General features: G+C 39.8%; 4 protein-coding genes and 1 long non-coding RNA gene across 6 annotated transcripts; 2 read left to right on the top strand and 3 right to left on the bottom strand.

Annotated features, from left to right (window-relative positions):
- The first annotated feature begins 1,679 nt into the window (after positions 1-1,679).
- LOC111811192 lies at positions 1,680-5,691 on the top strand. 2 transcript variants are annotated; one of them, XM_023697947.1, is made up of 5 exons: positions 1,680-2,186; positions 3,916-4,212; positions 4,307-4,525; positions 5,131-5,259; positions 5,343-5,691. In XM_023697947.1, the coding sequence occupies exons 1-5, from the start codon at positions 1,917-1,919 to the stop codon at positions 5,547-5,549; spliced, it is 1,122 nt and encodes a 373-aa protein (XP_023553715.1). In that variant the 5' UTR covers positions 1,680-1,916; the 3' UTR covers positions 5,550-5,691. The 2 variants fall into 2 exon arrangements, with proteins under 2 accessions (XP_023553715.1, XP_023553716.1); XM_023697948.1 differs by lacking the exon at positions 1,680-2,186 and adding an exon at positions 3,229-3,777.
- A 1,866-nt stretch (positions 5,692-7,557) lies between these two features.
- LOC111811190 (type III polyketide synthase B-like) lies at positions 7,558-9,052 on the bottom strand. Its single transcript, XM_023697946.1, has 3 exons — positions 8,886-9,052; positions 8,392-8,803; positions 7,558-8,315 (listed from the first exon to the last, which is right to left on the bottom strand). Exons 2-3 carry the CDS (start codon positions 8,766-8,768, stop codon positions 7,727-7,729), a joined length of 966 nt encoding a protein of 321 aa, XP_023553714.1. The 5' UTR covers positions 8,769-8,803; positions 8,886-9,052; the 3' UTR covers positions 7,558-7,726.
- On the top strand, positions 8,795-10,473 carry LOC111811196. The gene is made up of 4 exons (XR_002817510.1): positions 8,795-9,036; positions 9,124-9,233; positions 9,713-9,845; positions 10,270-10,473. It is a non-coding gene; the product is annotated as an uncharacterized LOC111811196 (long non-coding RNA).
- LOC111811193 (5'-methylthioadenosine/S-adenosylhomocysteine nucleosidase 2-like) lies at positions 9,345-13,672 on the bottom strand. The gene is made up of 8 exons (XM_023697949.1): positions 13,368-13,672; positions 13,206-13,269; positions 12,537-12,628; positions 11,551-11,657; positions 10,793-10,867; positions 10,480-10,554; positions 9,854-9,946; positions 9,345-9,752 (listed from the first exon to the last, which is right to left on the bottom strand). Exons 1-8 carry the CDS (start codon positions 13,462-13,464, stop codon positions 9,555-9,557), a joined length of 801 nt encoding a protein of 266 aa, XP_023553717.1. The 5' UTR covers positions 13,465-13,672; the 3' UTR covers positions 9,345-9,554.
- Positions 13,673-16,159: 2,487 nt separating this feature from the next.
- LOC111776418 (COBRA-like protein 2) lies at positions 16,160-19,671 on the bottom strand (the record flags this gene model as incomplete). The annotated part of the gene is made up of 4 exons (XM_023655854.1): positions 16,160-16,341; positions 17,475-17,928; positions 19,170-19,249; positions 19,590-19,671. Coding segments are annotated over 4 exons (798 nt in total), but the record flags the coding sequence as incomplete, so codon positions are not given.
- Positions 19,672-20,333: the final 662 nt, after the last annotated feature.

Genomic DNA, 20,333 nt, shown 5'->3' on the forward strand with positions numbered 1-20,333 from the left:
CAAAAAATTGTGAATCTGCGAATTGATTCAAAGTTTTATTATTTTAAAATTTAAACTCAACCAAAAAAAAAAAAAAAAAATTAACCCGACCTAACATTTATGATTTGGATTAAGTAACTGGATTGGTCGAGTTCTCGAGCCAGATGAATACCCTTTTGATAAATATAAATGAAAGTTTAAAAAAAAATTTAAAACTCACTAATATAAATATGTCATTAAGCCTTTAATTTTTTAAAAAAATTAAATTTTTTTTAAAAGAAATTAAAAAAATTTATATAATTTAAAATTTTATAAAATAAATTTAAAATTTCCCATAATAATATTGGAGAAAATTGTTAGTAGTTTGACACGTGGGAGTAATAGGTCACGTGTCTCCACCACACACGTATTAGTGGCAAAATAGGAATTCACCATCATGACCATATTAATTTATCTATGACTTACCCTAAAACATTCAAGACTTTATTTTTATGTATAATTTAATATTGCATTATTATATTTTCTCGATTTCTACTTTACCGAAACAATATTATTTTTTAATAGCGTTTTTTAATCTCTCCCTTCGGTCGTTAAAAATTACAAATACAAAATGTTTAGGCTTTCGTACCTAGTGTAACAATTCTCGAACAATCGTATGTACCAATTTAAAGCGGTATCCGTTTGAAAAAAAGTCTAATCTTGTATTTGAATTTCGAACGGCTGACATGTTCGGGATGGTAGAACGGAGAGAGGGGAAGTCGTGCCCATATACAACCAGGAGTGGTCGAAGTACTTCCTAAAACAAGCACGAAGACCCGCCTTCCATCCCGCGTTTTCCTGCTTGAGACCCAAAAAAGAAAGGTCAGCCACTTTTATTAGGTTTCACGCTCGGAAATTCACTGATAGTGACTTTGCCAGGTTAGAGGTAAAGGTAAGCTTCATCTAGAGAGAGGGAAACAACCCACCACCTGATGATTCGACGTTCACGATAAAGTTAAGCGAAAATACACGTAGGAACTGATCGTAGATAATTACTCGGATTTACGTGAGATTTCTTTTTATCACGAAATTCAAATCGAAATTATTAAAAACTTCAACAAAAAAAAAAAAAAAAAAAAAAAAAAAAAAAAAAAAANTTGTTCGAGTTGACAAGAAAGAGTTCGTTTGTATGAGTAATAAACCTATGTATTTACACGAGTCGCCCTTGTGGAGTAAATGAGTTCTTTCAATTTCTCGTATCGTTTGTCGTGGATTAGTATCTCGAAGTTCTTTGATAGGCATAAAGAAATCGTCTCGGTAGCAACCACCAAACCAATAGAACCAAGGTTAGCTCAGTCGGTGATCCATAAGCAAGGTAAGTAGGTCTATTACTGGCCCGCTCCAAAACGAAAAGATCTAACGGATTAATCATTTGTCTCGGATCGAAGATGCTAACGAGGCGGGAATCGATGTGGAGGACCTCTCTACCGTTTGCGTCTGTGTCTATCTCCTCTAAAGTATGCTCGGGAGACGATTTAGTAAAAATATAATTAATAAAAATTTTAAAATTTTATTAGATATAAAATAAAAAATTTATAAATTTATATATAAAAAAAAAAAAATAGATAAAAATGCAAGAGTTTGACTAAAATGGTAATTTCACTTATTTTTATTGAAATTTAAATCAGAAATGGAGTTGGTAATATACCAATGGACACGTTCTTCATCTCCGAAGCTTACAGAGAAGGAAAATACAGAGAGAAGAAGAAGAAAGTGACGAATCCGTTTGAATTTGTTCCTTCTCGAAGTTCCATTAATGGCCGAATTCTGTAATCAATGAAGCGTAATCAACCAATTTGATCGCCATTGCCAACGATCTCTCTCTCTCTCACACAAGAATCTCAGCAAAAAGCTTGGGCAGTTCACAGGACTTGAGAATCAAAAGCAGAAAAAGTTAAATGGATACTGTTTCTTCTTCACCTTCATCATCATCTTCACCATTGAAGCGATCTACCGGACAGATTCTGGACGGTTCAGAAATTATGGAGTTGGTTGCCAATAAACACGTCTTCTCCTCTTTTGTCGACCATAAGTTTCACGAGCTCGACACCGACAAAGACGGCAAGCTATCTCTCAAAGAGCTTCATCCTGCCGTCGCCGACATTGGTGCTGCTCTTGGCCTTCCTCCTCAAGGCACTTCCCTTGATTCCGATAACATTTACTCTGAGGTTTCCTTTCTTTCTCCTTTTCGTGCAATTTCAGATGTTGTTGTTGTTGTTCTTCTTCTTCATTAGGTTTTTTTTTTAGATTATATACTGCGGAGATACTTTGATTGGATTCCTTCTGGAATTTCCGAATGCGAATTCCGGAAAACGATAAGAACTGTTCCTTTTGTTATTAATTGCTGTTCCTGTTTTCGTTTAATGATTGTTTTGATCTGAATTGAGTTTTTCATTCTATCTAAACTCTGTAGAAAGTGGTGTCCGTCTTGTCCCCACTATTTGAGACCATCATTATGGTGTTATTAAATTGGAGGGAAATTTTGTTCATGTTGTTCTCTTGTTTTAACTGACAAATTCAATCCAGCTCTAATGATGGATGACAAGGAGATTGATACAAGTTCTTGGTGTTCTTTTTTTGGCTTGTCCCAACCTGCAATTGGGAGAACATTTTCTGGTTTTGTGAAGTTTTGATGGGACTTATGAGATTATTGTTTCTTTTAATATTGTCTGTAATGCTTGTCCTTCCCAAAGATCACTTTTAATTTGATGATTATGATGACGTGAGATCCACACTTGTCGGAGAGGGGACGAAACATTCTTCCTAAGGGTGTGGAAATCTCTCCCTATAAAGAGGCGACGATATGTAACGGGCCAAATTGGACTATGCCTTCGAGGAGGCTAGACTCCTTTTCTTTTGGAGTCATTTGTTTGACATTTGAGGATTCTATCGGCATGACTAAGTTTAGGGGCATGACTCTGATACCATGTTAGACGAACACGACTCTTCACAATGGTATGATATTGTCCACTTTGAGCATAAGCTCTCATGGCTTTGCTTTGGGCTTCCCCAAAAGGTCTCGGGGAGAGTATTCCTTGGTTATAAGTCCATGATCATTCCCTAAATTAGCCGATGTGAGACTTTCATCATCCAACAAATATGTGTTAGCGGTCGGCTTGACTGTTACAAATGGTATTAGAGCTAGACACTGGGAGGTGTGCCAGTGAGGACGCTGGCGCCCAAGGAGGCTAGATTGTGAGATCCCACGTTGGTTGGAGAGGGGAACGAAGCATTCTTAATTCTTTGTAAGGGTGTGGAAACCTCTCTCTCTAACAAACATCGCTTTAAAAGGTTGACGACAATGCGTTATAGGCAAAAGCGGACAATATTTGTTAGCGGACTGTTACAAAAAGTTTAGTGGGCAACTATGATTTTACTTTCCATTCCTTTATCTAAAAAATGCAAATTATTAGTTTCCATTTACAGATGGCTTGAGAAGCATCCAGCCTCTGGTCCAACATGGCCGGTGGGTTCATTACAACTTTCTGGATTCCTTTTCAGTTCATCATTTCTTTTCCTTTTTGACATTTCCCCCCCTTTTTACAAGGTGGAATCTATGGCGAGTGCTTTGAAAACAATATCCCTTTTGATCATTAACAATGTTAGAATTGTCAACATCTGACCTCAATAATAATGAAACAAGTTTTCTGCTCCAATAATTAAGCAAGAGAGTGTTAAAGCTTTTGTTCATAAAACTGTTCTTGTTTCCTACTTGTCTTTTGTTGCCAAAATATATAGCAGATTTTCAGTTTTAGGCAGGTTGTGATTCTACTTCTGACTTTTTTTTCTTGAGTTTATTGTCAAATATGTCTTCTTTATTGCAAACTGTTTCCGTTCTTGTTAGTTCATTCAACAATTTCTGCTCTGGATGGGGTTCTTTCTTTGGCTGGCATGCAGGTATTGAATGAATTTACCCATGGATCAAGAGAAAAGGTAAGCAAGACCGAGTTCAAAGAAGTTCTCTCTGATTTTCTGCTAGGCATGGCTGCCGGGTTGAAGCGAGATCCTATCGTTATACTTCGGATTGATGGAGAAGACCTTCTTGAATTCATCAATGGCCCTGCTTACGAGCCTGAGATGGTCGCCACTTTTTCACAGATCGAGCTACCTGAAGGATCTCTTCGTGATTACATTGTTAAAGCTTTTGAATATCTTACTGTGGAACAAGGGATGCCTCCTCTTTCAGACCCCTGGGTAATTAATAATTTGATTTCTTAGCTGAACTGTGACTGGATTTCTTCATGTTCTAGTAGTTTTGTGATTGAATTTGTTGCCAACTTTTCATTAGGTTATGAGCGATATTGTCGAACCATCTCTGGAATTCTGTTCTGCAGCTGAGAATTGGGACAAGCCTGTCTCGCCCGAGACGTTGTTGGAATTCAAGAGAGCGGCGGAGCACGTGGCACAACGCCTTAAAGAACAGCCTGTTATCGTTGCTCACAGTGAAAACACCTTTGATGGAAGCAGCATAAGAAGATTGATATCCAACAAATTCGAACTTGACAAGGTAATATTGTGAAAAAGTCTAAGTCCACCGCTAGTAGATATTGTTCAAAGCAGATATTCAAATAATATCTGCTAGCGGTAGTAGATACTGTTCAAAGCAGATATTCAAATAATATCTACTAGCGGTAGATTTGGGCTATTACAAATGGTATCAGAGCCAGACACCGAACAATGTGTCAGTGAGGATGCTGGGCACTCAAGGGGGTGGATTGTGAGATCCCACATTGGTTGGAGAGGGGAACGAAACATTTCTTATAAGGGTGTGGAAACCTCTCCCTAGTAGACGTGTTTTAAAACCTTCAGGGGAAGCCCAGAAGGGAAAGCTCAAAGGGGACAACATCGACTAGCGGTGGGTTTGGGCTGTTATTAATAGTATCAGAGTCAGTCATTGGTCGGAGTAGGGCTATACCCTCTCCATAGTGGACACGTTTTAAAAACCTTGAGGAAAAGCTTGAAAGGAAAAGCCCAAAAAAGACTATCTACTATCGGTGGGCTTGGGTTGTTACATATTGCATCATTGAACTGTTTTCCAGTAGTGTTGCTTGATTAAGATTGTTCTTGCATCATGTTCTCTACATCATCTGTCGTACTTTAATCTTGATGCAGTCACTTAACACGGCACTTCAGAGTGTCCCAAAAGATAAAACTGGGAAATTGCCAAAGGAACATCTGCAGTTGGCGCTGGATTTGGTTGCTCCATTAGCCGGTCTACCACCGCTCGGTGCCCTCGACGAGGTTACAAAACAACCAACGATCATCACCGACATTAACTGATCATCACTGAAACTAACGCTTGATATCTATAATCTAATCTGCAGATGGACAAGCTGCTTGTTGGTGTATTCAAGATGGTAGACCCGGACGACAGGAAGGCGGTTAAAGAAGACGAGTTCAAGAAACTATTAACTGAGATTCTGGGGGCAGTCATGTTGCAGTTGGAAGGTAATCCAATCTCAGTTTCTTCTAGTTCTGTTGTGCATGAGCCTCTAGCCTGTTCATCTTCACTTTTGACACCATCCTCTTAGTAAACATATCAAGCAGAGCTGTTCTAGGGTAAAAAATGATATACTCCTTTGAATCAATGTATGCACCAGATTTGTTGTATTATATTAGAAAAGATACTTTATACGTGCGTGAGCATTTATTCCAGTTAAAATATCATCACTAGTCCAATAGGGTCAAACTCAATAATTATACGAGCTTATTGTTAATTAAGTTTTTTAGGAATAAATTGTCCGGCCTATAGGATAAATATCTCTCTACTCTATCAAGGTTTTCATCAAAGAAATTCAAGCCGCCTCAATTAGAGCAAAGTGTATTAGTATTCTACGGAGTGTCTTGTAATCTCTTCACTACTTGTCTTCATACAGAGTACTAATGTTTTCCACGGAGAGTTTGTTCAATGTATCATTATTCAAAAGAAACTAAATCAAAACTAAATTCTTTGGTAGATTAGCTGGGATCAAGTTTTGATGAATGTGCTATACCTCTCTTCTCTTTATTATTTGAAAAATTTGTCTTCTTTGGGCTTTCTCTTACGGGCTTCCCCTCAAGGCTTTAAAACGCGTCTACTGAATGTTTCCACACCGTGATTTGTTCTCCTCCCCAACCAATGTGGGACATCACAATCCACCCCACTTCAGGGCCCAGCGTCCTCGCTGGCACTCGTTCCTTTATCCAATCGATGTGGGACCGCCCCCAAATCCACCCCCCTTTGGGGCCTAGCGTCCTTACTGGCACACCGCCTCGTGTCTACCCCCCTTCGGGGAACAGCAAGAAGGCCGACACATCGTCCAGTGACTGGCTCTGATACCATTTGTAACGACCCAAATCCATCGCTAGCAGATATTGTTCTCTTTGGGCTTTCCATTACAGGCTTCCCCTCAAGGCTTTAAAACGCGTCTGCTAGAGAAAGGTTTCTACACCCTTTATTTATAATGGGTGATTTGTTCTCCTCTCCAACCAATGTGTGACATCACAAATTATATCATCAATCAATATGGTAGGTTAGAGTGATTGCTCTTCATATGGTTTGAACTAAAAAGATGGGTACTGTTCTTTTCGAAATTTAACCTAAGTTTCGTGAAGTTAGATCTTTTATTTTATTTTTTTTTTCTTTTTAATAAATAAACAAGGACTATAAATTANTAAATCACGTGGGGGAGTAAGATTAAATACGACCTCTTAGAATAAATAGAAATATCTTTATTGTCAATCTATGTGCTCAAGTTTGCTCGTTAAGTTTTCTCGATGATAAAGATGTTGGGTAGAACTCTTTTAAGTTAGACGTTGGGGGTTAGGTAATTTATATAAACTTAATTTTAAAAATAAAAAAGTTCCATTTTTATTTTTCAAAACTTAGCATTCGTTTAAAAAAGAAACCCACTTTTAAAAAAGTACAATATAAAAAATTTATGAACTTAATTTTTAAAAAATTAATAATTAAATATTAAATGTTTATGGGGAGGGCGTTAAAAGATAATTATTTAAAAAAAAAAGTTTGTTAACTATTTTTTAAGAATGTTTGTATTTTGAAAATATCACCATAAATATTGATATATAAATTTAAATCTTATATTTAATAAAACCCTAAAGTTTTAATTTTGTATTTAGTAAAATTTAATTTTTTGAAAAAAGATTTTGATCTAATTTTGAAGAGACGGTTGGATGATGAAAGTCATCGACTTATTTAGCGATTGATTATGGATCTATAAACAAAGAATACTCTCTCTATTAGTACTATGAGGTCTTTTGGGAAGCCCAAAGCAAAGATGAGAGCTTACCCTCAAAGTGGACAATATCACAAGAGCAAAGATGAGAGCTTACCCTCAAAGTGGACAATATCACAAGAGAGTCGTGTTCTGAATTGTGTTCATCTAACATGGTATCAGAGTGATGCCCTAAACTTAGTCATGTTCATCTAACATGATATTAGAGTGATGCCCTAAACTTAGTCGTGTCCATCTAATATGGTATCAGAGCTTGTGGACAATATCATACCATCGTGCACGGTCTCTTTTTTTTCGGTTCATGTAAGAGAGACATTTAATTTCTATAAAAATTAAAGTTTGAGAAGTTCATGAAATGAAACATTCGTCAGCATCGAAGAAGAGTGATTCTCAAACAAATCATTCCATTAACCTTTCTGAAAAGCAGCGTATAACAGAAATCGAAATTTTCAGACTGATAATCCAGACGAAAATCATGCTCCGACGGCAAGATTCCTCGTCAGAATCCCTTCAAACGAAATCCCAGGTCCAAATGCCAGAATCAATCCCCATTCCTCAGTTTCCCCACCACCCATCTTCTTCTTCAAGCTTTCTTCCACCATGTATTCCAGCACGTACACGATCGTGTTACTGCTCGCATTTCCATAGTCCATCAGAGCTCGCCGGCTCGCCGTCAGCTTCTCAGGTAACAATTCGAGTCTCTTCTCTAACCTGCTCAGTATCGCTGGCCCTCCTGGATGTACTGCCCAGAACATTTTGTTGTATTCTTTTTCTTGCAGCCCAAGTGTTTGAAGAAATGCCTCACAGAAATTTTCGATGTTATCTTCGATTATCTGAGGGAGATCTCTTGCTATTGTGAAGCTAATACCCTCCTCCGACAGTCTCCCGTCGATTATGTTCTGGGTGTTTGGAATGAATTTCTGGGTTGCTGTGTGGAGCTCAAAGAGTGGCCGTTCAATGCCGAAAACAGGGTCTGTGCCAATTAGCATCGCACCTGCACCGTCCCCAAATAAGGCCACGCCTACCAGATCGTATGGCCGTTTTGCACTCGGTGGCTTGTAGCTGCAAAGAAAATGACGTTCATGTTTAAATTCTCAGAACAACTAGTATGAGCTTTGGGGAGTGTTTAAAGAGTTACCCAATAATGGTGGTTTCAGAGGTGACAAGCAGAACTCGGCTTCCGGGGTTGTTTTCAGCTAAGTCTTTGGCGACTCTAAGGCCTGCCACGCCTCCAGAGCAACCCATGAAGTAAAGCATGAGTCTCTGGGTGTGAGGGCTGAGCCCAAGGCCCTTCGCTAGGAAGAGATCGCCACCAGGTAGGCGAGCTTCACTTGAAGATACATAGACTAAGTGGGTTATGTCTGAAACTGGCCTTCCCCAGTTCTTAATGGCAGCTTGTGAGGCTTCAATGGCCATGTCTGTCACAGCTTTGTTGCATATCTCCAGTCTCTGCTTTATGGTTGCTTGGCCTTCCATTGCTAGCTCTGGGTACTTCTTCAGTATCTCTTCTGACATCACCACGTATCTGGTTTTGACTGTTGTCGTCTTGCCTATGGATTTACAGTACAGGATGACAGTTAATTCAGTTAAAATGAGAAGTTTTTATAAGCTCTAGCATTAATAAGTTCTTACAGAGTCGGGTGAGCTTTTGCTTGAGGTCTAAATCATCGCAGCTCGTATCCTTGAAATAGCCATCGACCAGGCAGTCTTGAGGGACAAGTTGGGGAGGAAAGGCCTTCCCAAGTGCCAAGATCGTAGCTCTACCAGAGTTGGCCTTTCCCTTGTAGGCTTCTTGTGCCCCATTTATGTTTTTCATATCTTTCATTTCCAACTTTTCAAAGAAACTTGGGAATCAAACAATTTTTTGCAGTTTGCAGGGACAAGAAAGCTATTAATAAAGTGACACTACCTGTTCATCACCTAGAAAGGCAGTTTGAATGCTCAAAGTCTACAATGGAAGGCATGTGATTTGAAAATAAGGTAAGATTTTAGAATGGTAATTAGTTAAGAAGCAGGGGATTCATGTAGGCTGTGCATATTAGTAAGGTATAGATTTGGTTAAAGTGTGTATTTAGTGCATTTGCAGTCCAGTTGAGTCGACATGGTTTGATATCCATTCTCATCATAGTCACATTACAAATACTCAGTGCATGAAAGCACATATAAAAAGAGACAAATCTCACTTGCTACATCGATTTGTTTGCTCGAGCAGGCCGAAAGACATTTTAACGTACAATAAAAAGAGTACACAATATGATTTCCAAAAGTATATATGCTTGGTTATTATTCGACTCTTGTAAATTACAGTTCATGAATGCACTTTCCACTGATGAAATGTATAACTTGTGTCACTGCTTCATCCAATGCAGCAGAAACTGTAGCTAAATTCTGCAAGAATTCTTCTGCAGTTGGTTTTTCGCCATCGACGATATCAGTTACAGCTTTTACAAATATTGCAGGAACTTTGAACATATCTGCAACGTAGGCAACTGCTGCTCCCTGAAATTCAAAATCAAAGAGTTAAGAGACTTTGATGGAATTTGGAAGTGAAAGAAATTCATGCCAGTGTCAATCAGCCTTTGTTAACTCCAGGTACCTACCTCCATATCTTTAACTGTGGCATCGTTAGCTATAATCGATGCTTCATCCTGCACGGACATGTCCAGCGAGTCACCAGTTGATAATTTTCCGACCTGATAGAAGAAACGAAATGACTTAGCTGATCAAATATATATTATTCTGCAAACTCGATCATCATGACATTTTCAGAGTGCTTCACTTCATGGACAATGAAAGTGACTTCTTTCCAACTTAGATAGAAGTTGATAACATTGAAAACTGAAAATTTGTAATAAAAAAAAACATATCAAGCCAGTGGCATGCTTCTTGTAGCACATGTTCAACTAATGTTTCAAACAGCAGGAAGATTTCATGCAGTTTCAAATTTAAATTTAACTTCTTGGCTCTGCTTTACATCTATATTCATGTAATGATGCATATGGGTGAAACATTTCAGGTTCATCATCGACGTGAAAGCTATTCGAAACGGGAACTTCAAATACGTTTCAAAGAAAACTAGGAGCCCTTACATCACATTGAAGGTCAGAAGTGACTACCTAATAACATCGCAGTACCAAAACAAACTAATGCTGTGGATTATCCAACTTAGAGAGAATAAATATACCATAATGTTAACTCTATTTAATTCTTTGTGAAAGAAATTCACCTTTAGGTCGAGTCCCGCGAGAAGATTCGGTGTTTTCAGTGTTTGCTTCAATCCGACTCCATATAAATCAAAAACCTGTAAAGTACATCATATACTGATGAAAGAATCCTTTGAGGCAGAATTAAGCAGCAGGAAAATTGAAGCTGTTAATACTCTATCAGGCTATCACAAATCACAGCACAAAGTGCTCAACTTGTACATACAAACATGCCATTACGACGTACAAGAAAAGACGATCGACCTGTTAAGTTCAACGATAATTGCAAATTGAAGCATACATTATGCCTCTTCAGCTCTAGAAAATAATACTTACTGGAATAGGTATACGTCTGTCATGGAAGGCACACTCAGATACCAGAAACACATCGCCAATGCTAGCTCCTTTGGCCTGATAGCATGCAACCCAATCATCAGTCAAACACAAATAGGAGTGATCTTAATCCTTCATAATTGTTAGTAGGTTGAACTAAAAAATAAATCCCAGAATTTTAAAAAGATTCAACAATTGTTGGATTGAGGAACACAACCACTATTCAACGATTTGGAAACATATACAAGAAGGAGAGGACATATGTGAGATCCTACATTGATTGGAGAGGGGAACGAGTGTCAGCGAGGACGCTGGGCTCCGAAATGAGGGTGGATTGTGAGATCTCACATCGGTTGGAGAGGGGGAACGAAACATTCTTTATAAGAGTGTGGAAACTTCTCCCTAGTAGACGCGTTTTAAAAACCTTGAGAGAAAGTCCGAAAGGGAAACTCCATAGAGGATAATATCTGCTAGCGGTGGGCTTTGGCTGTTACAACATCACTAAGACTGAGGGCTGAATGTCACAAATAGTGTTCAAGGGGGAGAAAAAGAAGATCAAAAGGAAAGACGACGAAAACCCCAAAAAAGAGATTAACATGTCCCATGAAGGAAACACTAGTCTGATGCTCTTTTTTTAACTTTGAATCAAGGTTAAAAGAACAAATCTGTGTAGCAAGGCAGCAATATATGCATGATGAAGAAAAAAATGGTTACAACACTGAAGCCTTAAAAATAGATTGCTATCAAAGATATACACATACCTTAAAACCACCAGCAGTGCCTGCATTGATGATCAGGTCTGGTTGCAATGCTTGGATAGAAGCATAGGTTACGAGCGAAGCAGAAATCGTGCCGACACTATCAACTCCTGAGAGGTAACTTGAACTTCAGAAACAGATAGCTTACATTGTAACTTCTATTTTGAACACATTATCAAAAAATAAAAAATAAAAAATAAAATAAAACGTGAAGAACAAAGAAGAACATGGAACTAACAGAAACACACAAAACACAAGGATATAGCAACAGATGATTATTCCAAAATGATGAAAGAAACGAATCTGGTTGTATGATGCTAATGAAGCAATGTCTAAAAACACCCAAAACCAAGTTAACAATTCAATAATTATATCCAACTGATTGTGAGATCCACGTCGATTGGAGAGGGGAACAAGTGCCAGCGAGGATGCTGGCCCTAAAGGGGGATACATTGTGAGATCCCACTCGATTGGAGAGGGGAACGAAACATTTTCCCTAGCAGACGCGTTTAAAAAACCTTGAGGGGAAGTCCGAAAGGGAAAGCCTAAAGAGGACAATATCTACTAGCGGTAGGCTTGAACCGTTATTTTTTAAAACGCTCTAGTACTAAAGATATAGTTCAAGTATCCAGCACGTAAAGGAGTGTTGAGTACACAAAGACGTCATAAAAACTAAACTTGATATCTGTACTTCATAGGTAAGATCATAATAAGCACCTAAGTTGCAGCCATAACTAGCCAATCTGAACCAGATCATGTAATAAAGGGAAACAAAAAGAAACCTAGCTCAACTATCAAAAGAAAGAAGGCATGCCAGAGATTAAATGTAATCAGGTCTATCAAACAGAGCTTGAACAGAACCTGTGGGGATGGTAAAGGTCAGTTTATGAAATGCATTACAAGTCGTTAACATTAGCAGTCCATGGAGATCCTCCACTGAAAGATACGAATCAAAGAAAACAAGGTGATTGGTGATAAATTATCCATACCCAATGCTGAATCCTTTCCAGGCCAAATTAAATTAATTTGAAGATCTTTGTACATCCCATGATAACGAACCCACGGAACCTCCTTTGGAAACCTGCACAATCAAGCACTTGATATAAAAAGAAAAACGAAACCATACCAAGAACCAAGAAAAATCTTCAGGTAAGAATCACGACTCTCTACAATGATATGATATTGTCCACTTTGAGCATAAGCTCTCATGGTTTTGCTTTTGGTTTTCCCAAACGGCCTCGTACCCATGGAAATGTATTCCTTATAAACTCATGATCAACACCTTAATTAGCCGATGTGAGATTCCTCTCCCAACAATTTTCAACAATCCTCCCCTCGAACAAAGTACACTATAGAGCCTCTCCTGAGGCCTATGGAGCCCTCGGAGCCTCCCCTTAATCAAGCTCGACTCCTTCTTTAGAGCCCTTGAACAAAGTACACCTTTGTTCTGACACTTGAGTCACTTTTGACTACACCTTAAAGACTCACAACTTTGTTCGACATTCAAAAATTCTATTGACATGGTCCGTTAGAAATCACGGTTTTGATACTCATGATCAATCTCTTAGTTAGTCGGGACTCCTCTCCCAATAATCCTCAGAATAGAACACTAGCAAGACTAGCAAGTCAGAGCATCAAGGTTGAACAAAAAAACTTACACAGAGTTATGATCTTCGGAGAGCTGAAACTTCTCCACCAAAGGAAGCGCTTCGGTCTGCATAGCTGAATCGCCAAATCACAACCCAACAGTCGAAATCCCAACTAAGAAAGTAAACATAAAGTATATACAAAAAAATCATTCAAATACGAAGATGGATTACCGATTATGATGAGAATAGATGAAATTGGGCGGTTGCTGTGAGTCTGAGAATCCATGTAATCCTCTGCAGAGCTCGGAATGTCCTGGGGAAGAGTCATGGTGATCTTGGGTATCAATGGCCGAGACTTTTTAGCAATTTAAAGGACAATCAAGGGACTTGCAAACGACTAATGGGTAGAAAATTTGCGAAAATGGTATAGAACGTGGCAAAAGAGTCTCTGTAAAACAGCCTCAACGGCGGCTGTTTCAAAAGCGAGGTGCCATTTTATTCTCTTCCCCTTCTTGCTAGGGATTTCGGTTATTTGAAACTTGGAATTTCAATATCCAATGATTTTCGTGGTTTCAATTCATTTTGGCTGTTTGATGGAAATAATAATAATAATAATAATAAATAATTTGGTATATATATATATATATATATATGTATGTCCAGATGGGAGGGAGTGGCACGTTGGTTAATTTAGGGAATGATCAGGGGTTTATAAGTAAAGAATATATCTTCGTTGGTACGAGAATTTTTGGGAAGCCCAAAGCAAAGTCACGAGAGCTTATGCTCAAAGTGGACAATATCAAATTCTCAAGTGTCGAACAAAGAAACTGCTAGCCTCGAAGGTGTAGTCAAAAGTGACTCGTGTGTCGAACAGAGGGTGTACTTTGTTCGAGGGCTCTAGAGAAAGGAGTCGAGTCTCAATTAAGGGGAGGTTGTTCGAGGGCTACATAGACCTCAAGGGAGGCTCTATGGTGTACTTTGTTCGAGGGAAGGATTGTTGGGAGGGAGTCTCATATTGGCTAATTTAGGGAATGATCATGAGTTTATAAATAAGGAATATATCTCCATTAGTACGAGGGATTTTGGGGAAGCCCAAAGCAAAGCCATGAGAGTTTATGACATTATTATACAATTGTGGAGATACATAATTCCTAACATGGTATCAGAGTCATGCCCTTAATGTAGTCATATCAATCAAATTCTCAAGTGTTGAACAAAGAAATTTCCAGCCTCGAAAGTGTAGTCAAACGTGACTCATGTGTCGAACAAATTGTGTATTTTGTTTGAGGGCTCTAGAGAAAAGAGTCGAGCCTTGATTAAGGGGAGGTTGTTCGAGGACAACGTAGACCTTAGGGGAGACTCTATGATGTACGTTGTTCGAGGAGAGGATTGTTGGGAGAGAGTCCTACAAATAGACTAAAAATGACATCACAAGGTATTAAACAAATGGAATTGGGATACGGAGGGATGAAATGAGTGCGAGTATGGGACGTGGGATTTTGGGCCAACTTGGGTATTGGGTTTCTAAATGTATGGGCGCAACTAATTAAACACAGCCACGTGGAGATATTTGATTGGTGGGAATGTTGTGGAGACTCGTAGGGCAATTGACACATAAACCTTGAAACATGGGACTTTGTCTTGACGTTGAATTGAAAATTATTGATTTAGATATTTAATTGGAGTGGTGAAATTACACTTTTAACCCTAATTTTACCCATTTTTTGTAGTTGGTTGTAAATAATTAGGTCACACGTTTAAATCAAATATCGTAATTTATACACTTTACTACAATTTTTAAACTTACGGTAAGAGAGACTTAAATTCTACATTACTGAAAGTCATTTTTTAGGTCGAAGTGTAAACCTTGAAAGCCTGCAATACTTCGAGAGAGTAAGCATAGGTATGGAACAGAACCCATCTCGTATTTTTGTATTTCATTCTATATTTGGTCTACCTCAACCAAAACGAGAAAAACTCAAAGCAACAGTAAAAGGGTCGGTTTAATTAGTTAATAGTATAGCTCTATCTTTCTCGAGTATAAATATTTAACAACTAGCCCGAACAAGATGATACCTCATCTGGGTTTGCCATAATATTTATCAATCCACGACCCACTCCCACGAGAACTCACTAAATAGGTCGGATGGTGATGGCAGAGGAAGCCCGTGCGAAAAAGAGAGATCTTTTAACATTTAGAATGCATAGCCAACCTTCCAATCAACCCAAGCTATGCTTTCACCAAAACAAAAAGGCCAAAAAGAGGTTTCCCTCAAGGTTTTAAAACACGTCTATTAGGAAGAGGTTTCCATACCCTTATAAAGAATGCTTCGTTCCCCTCTACAACCAATGTGGGATCTCACAATCCACCCCCTTTAGGGCCCAACATCCTCGCTAACACACCATTCAGTGCCTAGTTCTGATACTACTTGTAATAGGCCAAATCCACCGCTAGCAGATATTGTCCTCTTTGGACTTTCCCTCAAGGTTTTAAAACGCGTCTACTTGGGAGAGGTTTCCACACCCTTATAAGGAATGCTTCGTTCCCCTCTACAACCAATGTGAGATCTCACAATCCACTTCTTTAGGGCCCAGCATCCTCGCTGACACACCGTTCAGTGCCTAACTCTGATGCTATTTGTAACTGTCCAAGTCCACCGCTAGCAGATATTGTCCTCTTTGGGCTTTCTCTCAAGGTTTTAAAACGCGTCTACTAGAGAGAATTTTCTACACCCTTATAAGGAATGCTTCGTTCCCCTCTCCAACCAACGTGGGATCTCACAATCCACCCCTTTGGTGCCTAGCATCCTCGCTAACACATCGTTCGGTGCCTAGCTCTACCATCATTTGTAATAACCCAAGTCCACCGTTAGCAGATATTGTCCTCTTTGGATTTTCTCTCAAAATTTTAGAACACGTCTAATAGAGAGAGGTTTCCACACCCTAATAAAATATGCTTCGTTCCCTCTCCAACTAATATAAGATCAACACCTTTCAAGTATGCTACTGATAAAGCATGGCAGCTAAAAACGAGATAGCAAATACCTTGTACACTGAACAGAGCTTTTGTCTGCTTTTCTGCAACCACAGCTGCATGTAGGGCAGGGTGTGATGGAGGGATTGTAAAATGTTGAGAGTGAGACACAACAAAGTGGTGTCTTGTTCGCCACAAACATGGAGTAAGTACATGTTGACTTCCATGTTCCTGCAAAAACAAGTAGTCAAGCTTCTGCTTTTAAGGTTTTGGTCGAAGTTTTCTTCAAGAAAAAGAGATGGGTTTTTCTTTTTTTTTTGACAAAACAGCTTCATACACAAAGTCTAAAGAGAAACATGAAATCTAGTAAGAGATCACAGGTCATTCAGGTCCCTTTGCAAGCCTTTAAACATTCTATGGGTCGTCGACCTGTGCTTATAATAAGCTTGAGTCCAAGCTCACAACTAGCAGATATTCTCCTCTTTGTGTTTTCTCTTTCAGGCTTCCCCTCAAGGTTTTTAAAACGCGTTTATTAGGAAGAGGTTTCCACACCCTTATAATGAATGTTTCGTTCTCCTCTCCAACCAATGTGAGATCTTACAATTCACCCATCTTCAAGGCCCAGTGTCCTCGCTAGCACTAGTTCCCTTCTCCAATTGATGTGGGACCTCCCACAATCCAACTCCTCTTGGGGAGCCAGCGTCCTTACTGGCACACCACCCAGTGTCTAACTCTGATACCAATTGTAACGGCCCAAGCCCACTATTAGCAGATATTGTCCTCTTTGTGCTTTCTCTTTCAGACTTCCCCTCAAGGTTTTTAAAACGCGTCTATTAGGAAGAGGTTTCCACACCCTTATAAGGAATGTTTTGTTCTCCTCCCCAACCAATGTGAGATCTTACAATTCACCCCTCTTCAGGGCCTAGTGTTCTCGCTGGCACTAGTTCCCTTCTCCAATTGATGTGGGACCTCCCACAATCCAACTCCTCTTGGGGAGCCAGCGTCCTTACTACCAACACCACCGAGTGTCTAGCTCTGATACTATTTGTAACAGCCCAAGTCCACCGCTAGAAGATATTGTACTCTTTGGACTTTCCCTTTTATAAGGGTGTGAAAACCTTTCCCTAGCAGACCGTTTCAAAACCCTGAAAGGAAATCCCAAAGTGGACAATATCAGCCAGCAGTGACACTAGGACCGTTACAAGAATAGACTCCAAAAAACTATGAATTTGATATCAGGAAAGCGATCGCGTAGCATATAAGAGTAAGATTAAAACATGGAATCAGCAGACTGTGCCATTCTTTTGGGCACTTGGGCAATTTCCAGAGCCAAAAGGCAATGTATATTCATTTAAAGTACTTACTAAAAACCTGAACTTGTCTTTTGCCATCAATGACAGAAGAAACGGTCGGATGAGCGTCCAAAAATGGGCTGCAAGTGTAACCAAGACCAGGCGCCATGAGAGTAACATTGGCCGGTGGTTGCTCATGGCCATCTTCATCCATACTCCCAACTGAAATTTCAAACGAAGTGAAAGACTTGGAAGGGTCCACAGCCCAAGCAGAAAGAACCCCACCGCGGCAGCAACCCTCCGATCGGTTTTCGGGCGATGCCTCCGGCATGAGATCAAGAATGACAGGGCTCCCTTCACAGGAATGTGGAGTGTCAAACTTAAACAACGAGCAATTCCCTTGTTCAGTTGCAAAAGCTCCACTCATTGACCAGATGACTTCACCCCTCGTCCATGTCCACCCCAGCTTCCAACCCGGCTTCTCCACGTGTCGGAATTGATAGTAGTTTTGGACAGTGACCCTCCCCTGAGAATGACATGTTGGTGAGAAAGTTCATAGCTTTCCTATCTTTCAAATAAACCCAAATGATGAAAACTAGTGAAAATTGCACAAACTAACTTGAATGATAGGTATTGTTGTAATTACGCTCAAGAACGTTAATTCGAACTTATAACTCTGTTGGTTTAGTAGTTCCAACAATATTGGATGTGAGATCCCACGTCGGTTGGAGAGGGGAACGAAGCATTCCTTATAAGGGTCTGAAAACCTTTCCCTACCAGATGCGTTCTAAAAACCTTGAAGGGAAGCTCAAAGGGGAAAGTCCAAAGAGGACAATATCTGCTAGTGGTGGGTTTGGTCTATTACAAATGGTATTAGAGCCCCAAGCGATGTGCCATTGAGAAGTTTGAGCCTCGAAGGGGGGTGGACATGAGGCGGTGTGTCAGCAAGGACGTTGGGCCCGAAGGAGTGGTTGGGGGCTCCCACATCGATTGAAGAAGGGAATGAGTGTCAGCGAGGATACTGGGTCCTGAAGGGGAGTGGATTATGAGATCCCACATCGGTTGGGGAGGAGAACGAAGCATAAGGGTGTGAAAATCTTTCTCTAGCAGACGCGTTTTAAAAACCTTGAGTGGAAGCTCAAAAGGGATAGCCCAAAGAGGACAATATCTATTAATGGTAGCCTTGGTCTTTTACGAATGGTATCAAAGCTCAAGCGATGTGCCAGCGAGGAGGTTGAGCCTCAAAAGGGGGTGGACATGAGGCGGTGTGTCAGAAAGGACATTGGGCCCGAAGGGGTGGATTGGGGGGTCCCACATTGATTGGAGAACGGAACAAGTGTCAGCGAGGACACTGGGTCCCGACGGGGAGTGAATTATGAGATCCCACATCGGTTGGGGAGGAGAACAAATCATTCTTTATAAGGCTATGGAAACCTCTCCCTAACAGACGTGTTTTAAAAACCTTGAGGAGAAGCTTAAAACGGAAAGTCCAAAGAGGACAATATCTGCTAGCGGTAGGCTTGGACTCTTACAAATGGTATTAGAGCCCGGCACCGGACGATGTACCAACAAGGAGGTTGAGCCTCGAAGGGGGTGGACACAATACAGTGTGCCAGCAAGGACACTAAACCTCAAAGGGTGTGGATTGGAGGGTCCCACATCAGTTGGGGAGGAGAACTAGGCATTCTTAATAAGGGTGTGAAAACTTCTTCGTAACAAACGCGTTTTAAATATACTTTGCAAGCTAAGCACAAACGTTAAACTCACCACGTATCCATGAGTCGTCCAAGTTCGAATATCGTAAGTAATCGTAACGTTTCCATTAGGATCCAAGGGATCAAAACAACCTGCAGCACAAAGACATGGATCAAGACATAGGTTATGAATAGACAGCAAAAAGAAAGGCATATTACTCCCAGAAAATTGAATCCAAAGAAAGCTAGAAAGATGCCTGCCAAATAACAGCACATAGCTACCAAGAACAAACAAAGAACTGAAGGAGAAGGGCTTGCTTCCATTTTGTTTGTCTGAACCCAAATCAAACCATGACCCATTTGACATTTTGTTTGTCTAAAGAAGAAAGAAGCCTTACCCTAACCCCACATGGGTTAAAACTCCATTCCCATCTTATCCAAAAGCTTATATTCAAACAAGATATTCTAGGAAACATCGATTGGTCGGTCTAACCTTTGGACAGCCCAAGTGTCGTGGTCGGAGCTCCATTGCAGCAGGCGACAGTAGATGTTTGGAAGATGATGCTTGTCGTGTTTCAGCTGCAGATGCCGGTTGGGATTGGAAGTTTGCAAAAACAAAGACAAAAAACACCATGAATTAAATGGGGATTTCAAGAAACATGTGTGTCTTGTTTTCATGGTTTATGCTGATTCGAAGTCAGCTTAGGCCACTATGCTCTGTTTATGGACTTATACAAAGAACTTCCTCTTAAGAAACCCTATTTCCACGCTTTCCCGAGCACACTCGATCGGGATTGTTTCGAACCACAGACTTCTATAATTTGATGATATTGTCTATTTTGAGCATAAGCTTTCATGACTTCCAAGAGGCATGTACCAATAGATATATAATTCTTACTTATAAACCCATGATTATCTCATTGGCCAACGCGAGACTCTTCTTCCGTGTACATCTAGGAGAGCTTATACTTAAAGTAGACAATATGACTCGAGCTAAAAAAACATTGCACATGTAGTAGGATGACGATATTTTGCTTCATTGAGCTTACCATTGCGGGAGGGAAATGAGTACTCACTTTAGAAGCTATTTAGTTTTTACGGATCAATCCGGTAAAAAAGAGCATAAAAATTCGAGTAGCTCTAGACACGCTAATTCTTCTATGATGACATCATCATTCACGAAAGGTATGATTTAATGCATCGTCTTCACCATATTTAGAGCTACTCAATTTTTTTT

This window comes from Cucurbita pepo, chromosome LG15 (genome assembly GCF_002806865.2).
Source record: "Cucurbita pepo subsp. pepo cultivar mu-cu-16 chromosome LG15, ASM280686v2, whole genome shotgun sequence".
NCBI classification, from domain to species: Eukaryota; Viridiplantae; Streptophyta; class Magnoliopsida; order Cucurbitales; family Cucurbitaceae; genus Cucurbita; species Cucurbita pepo.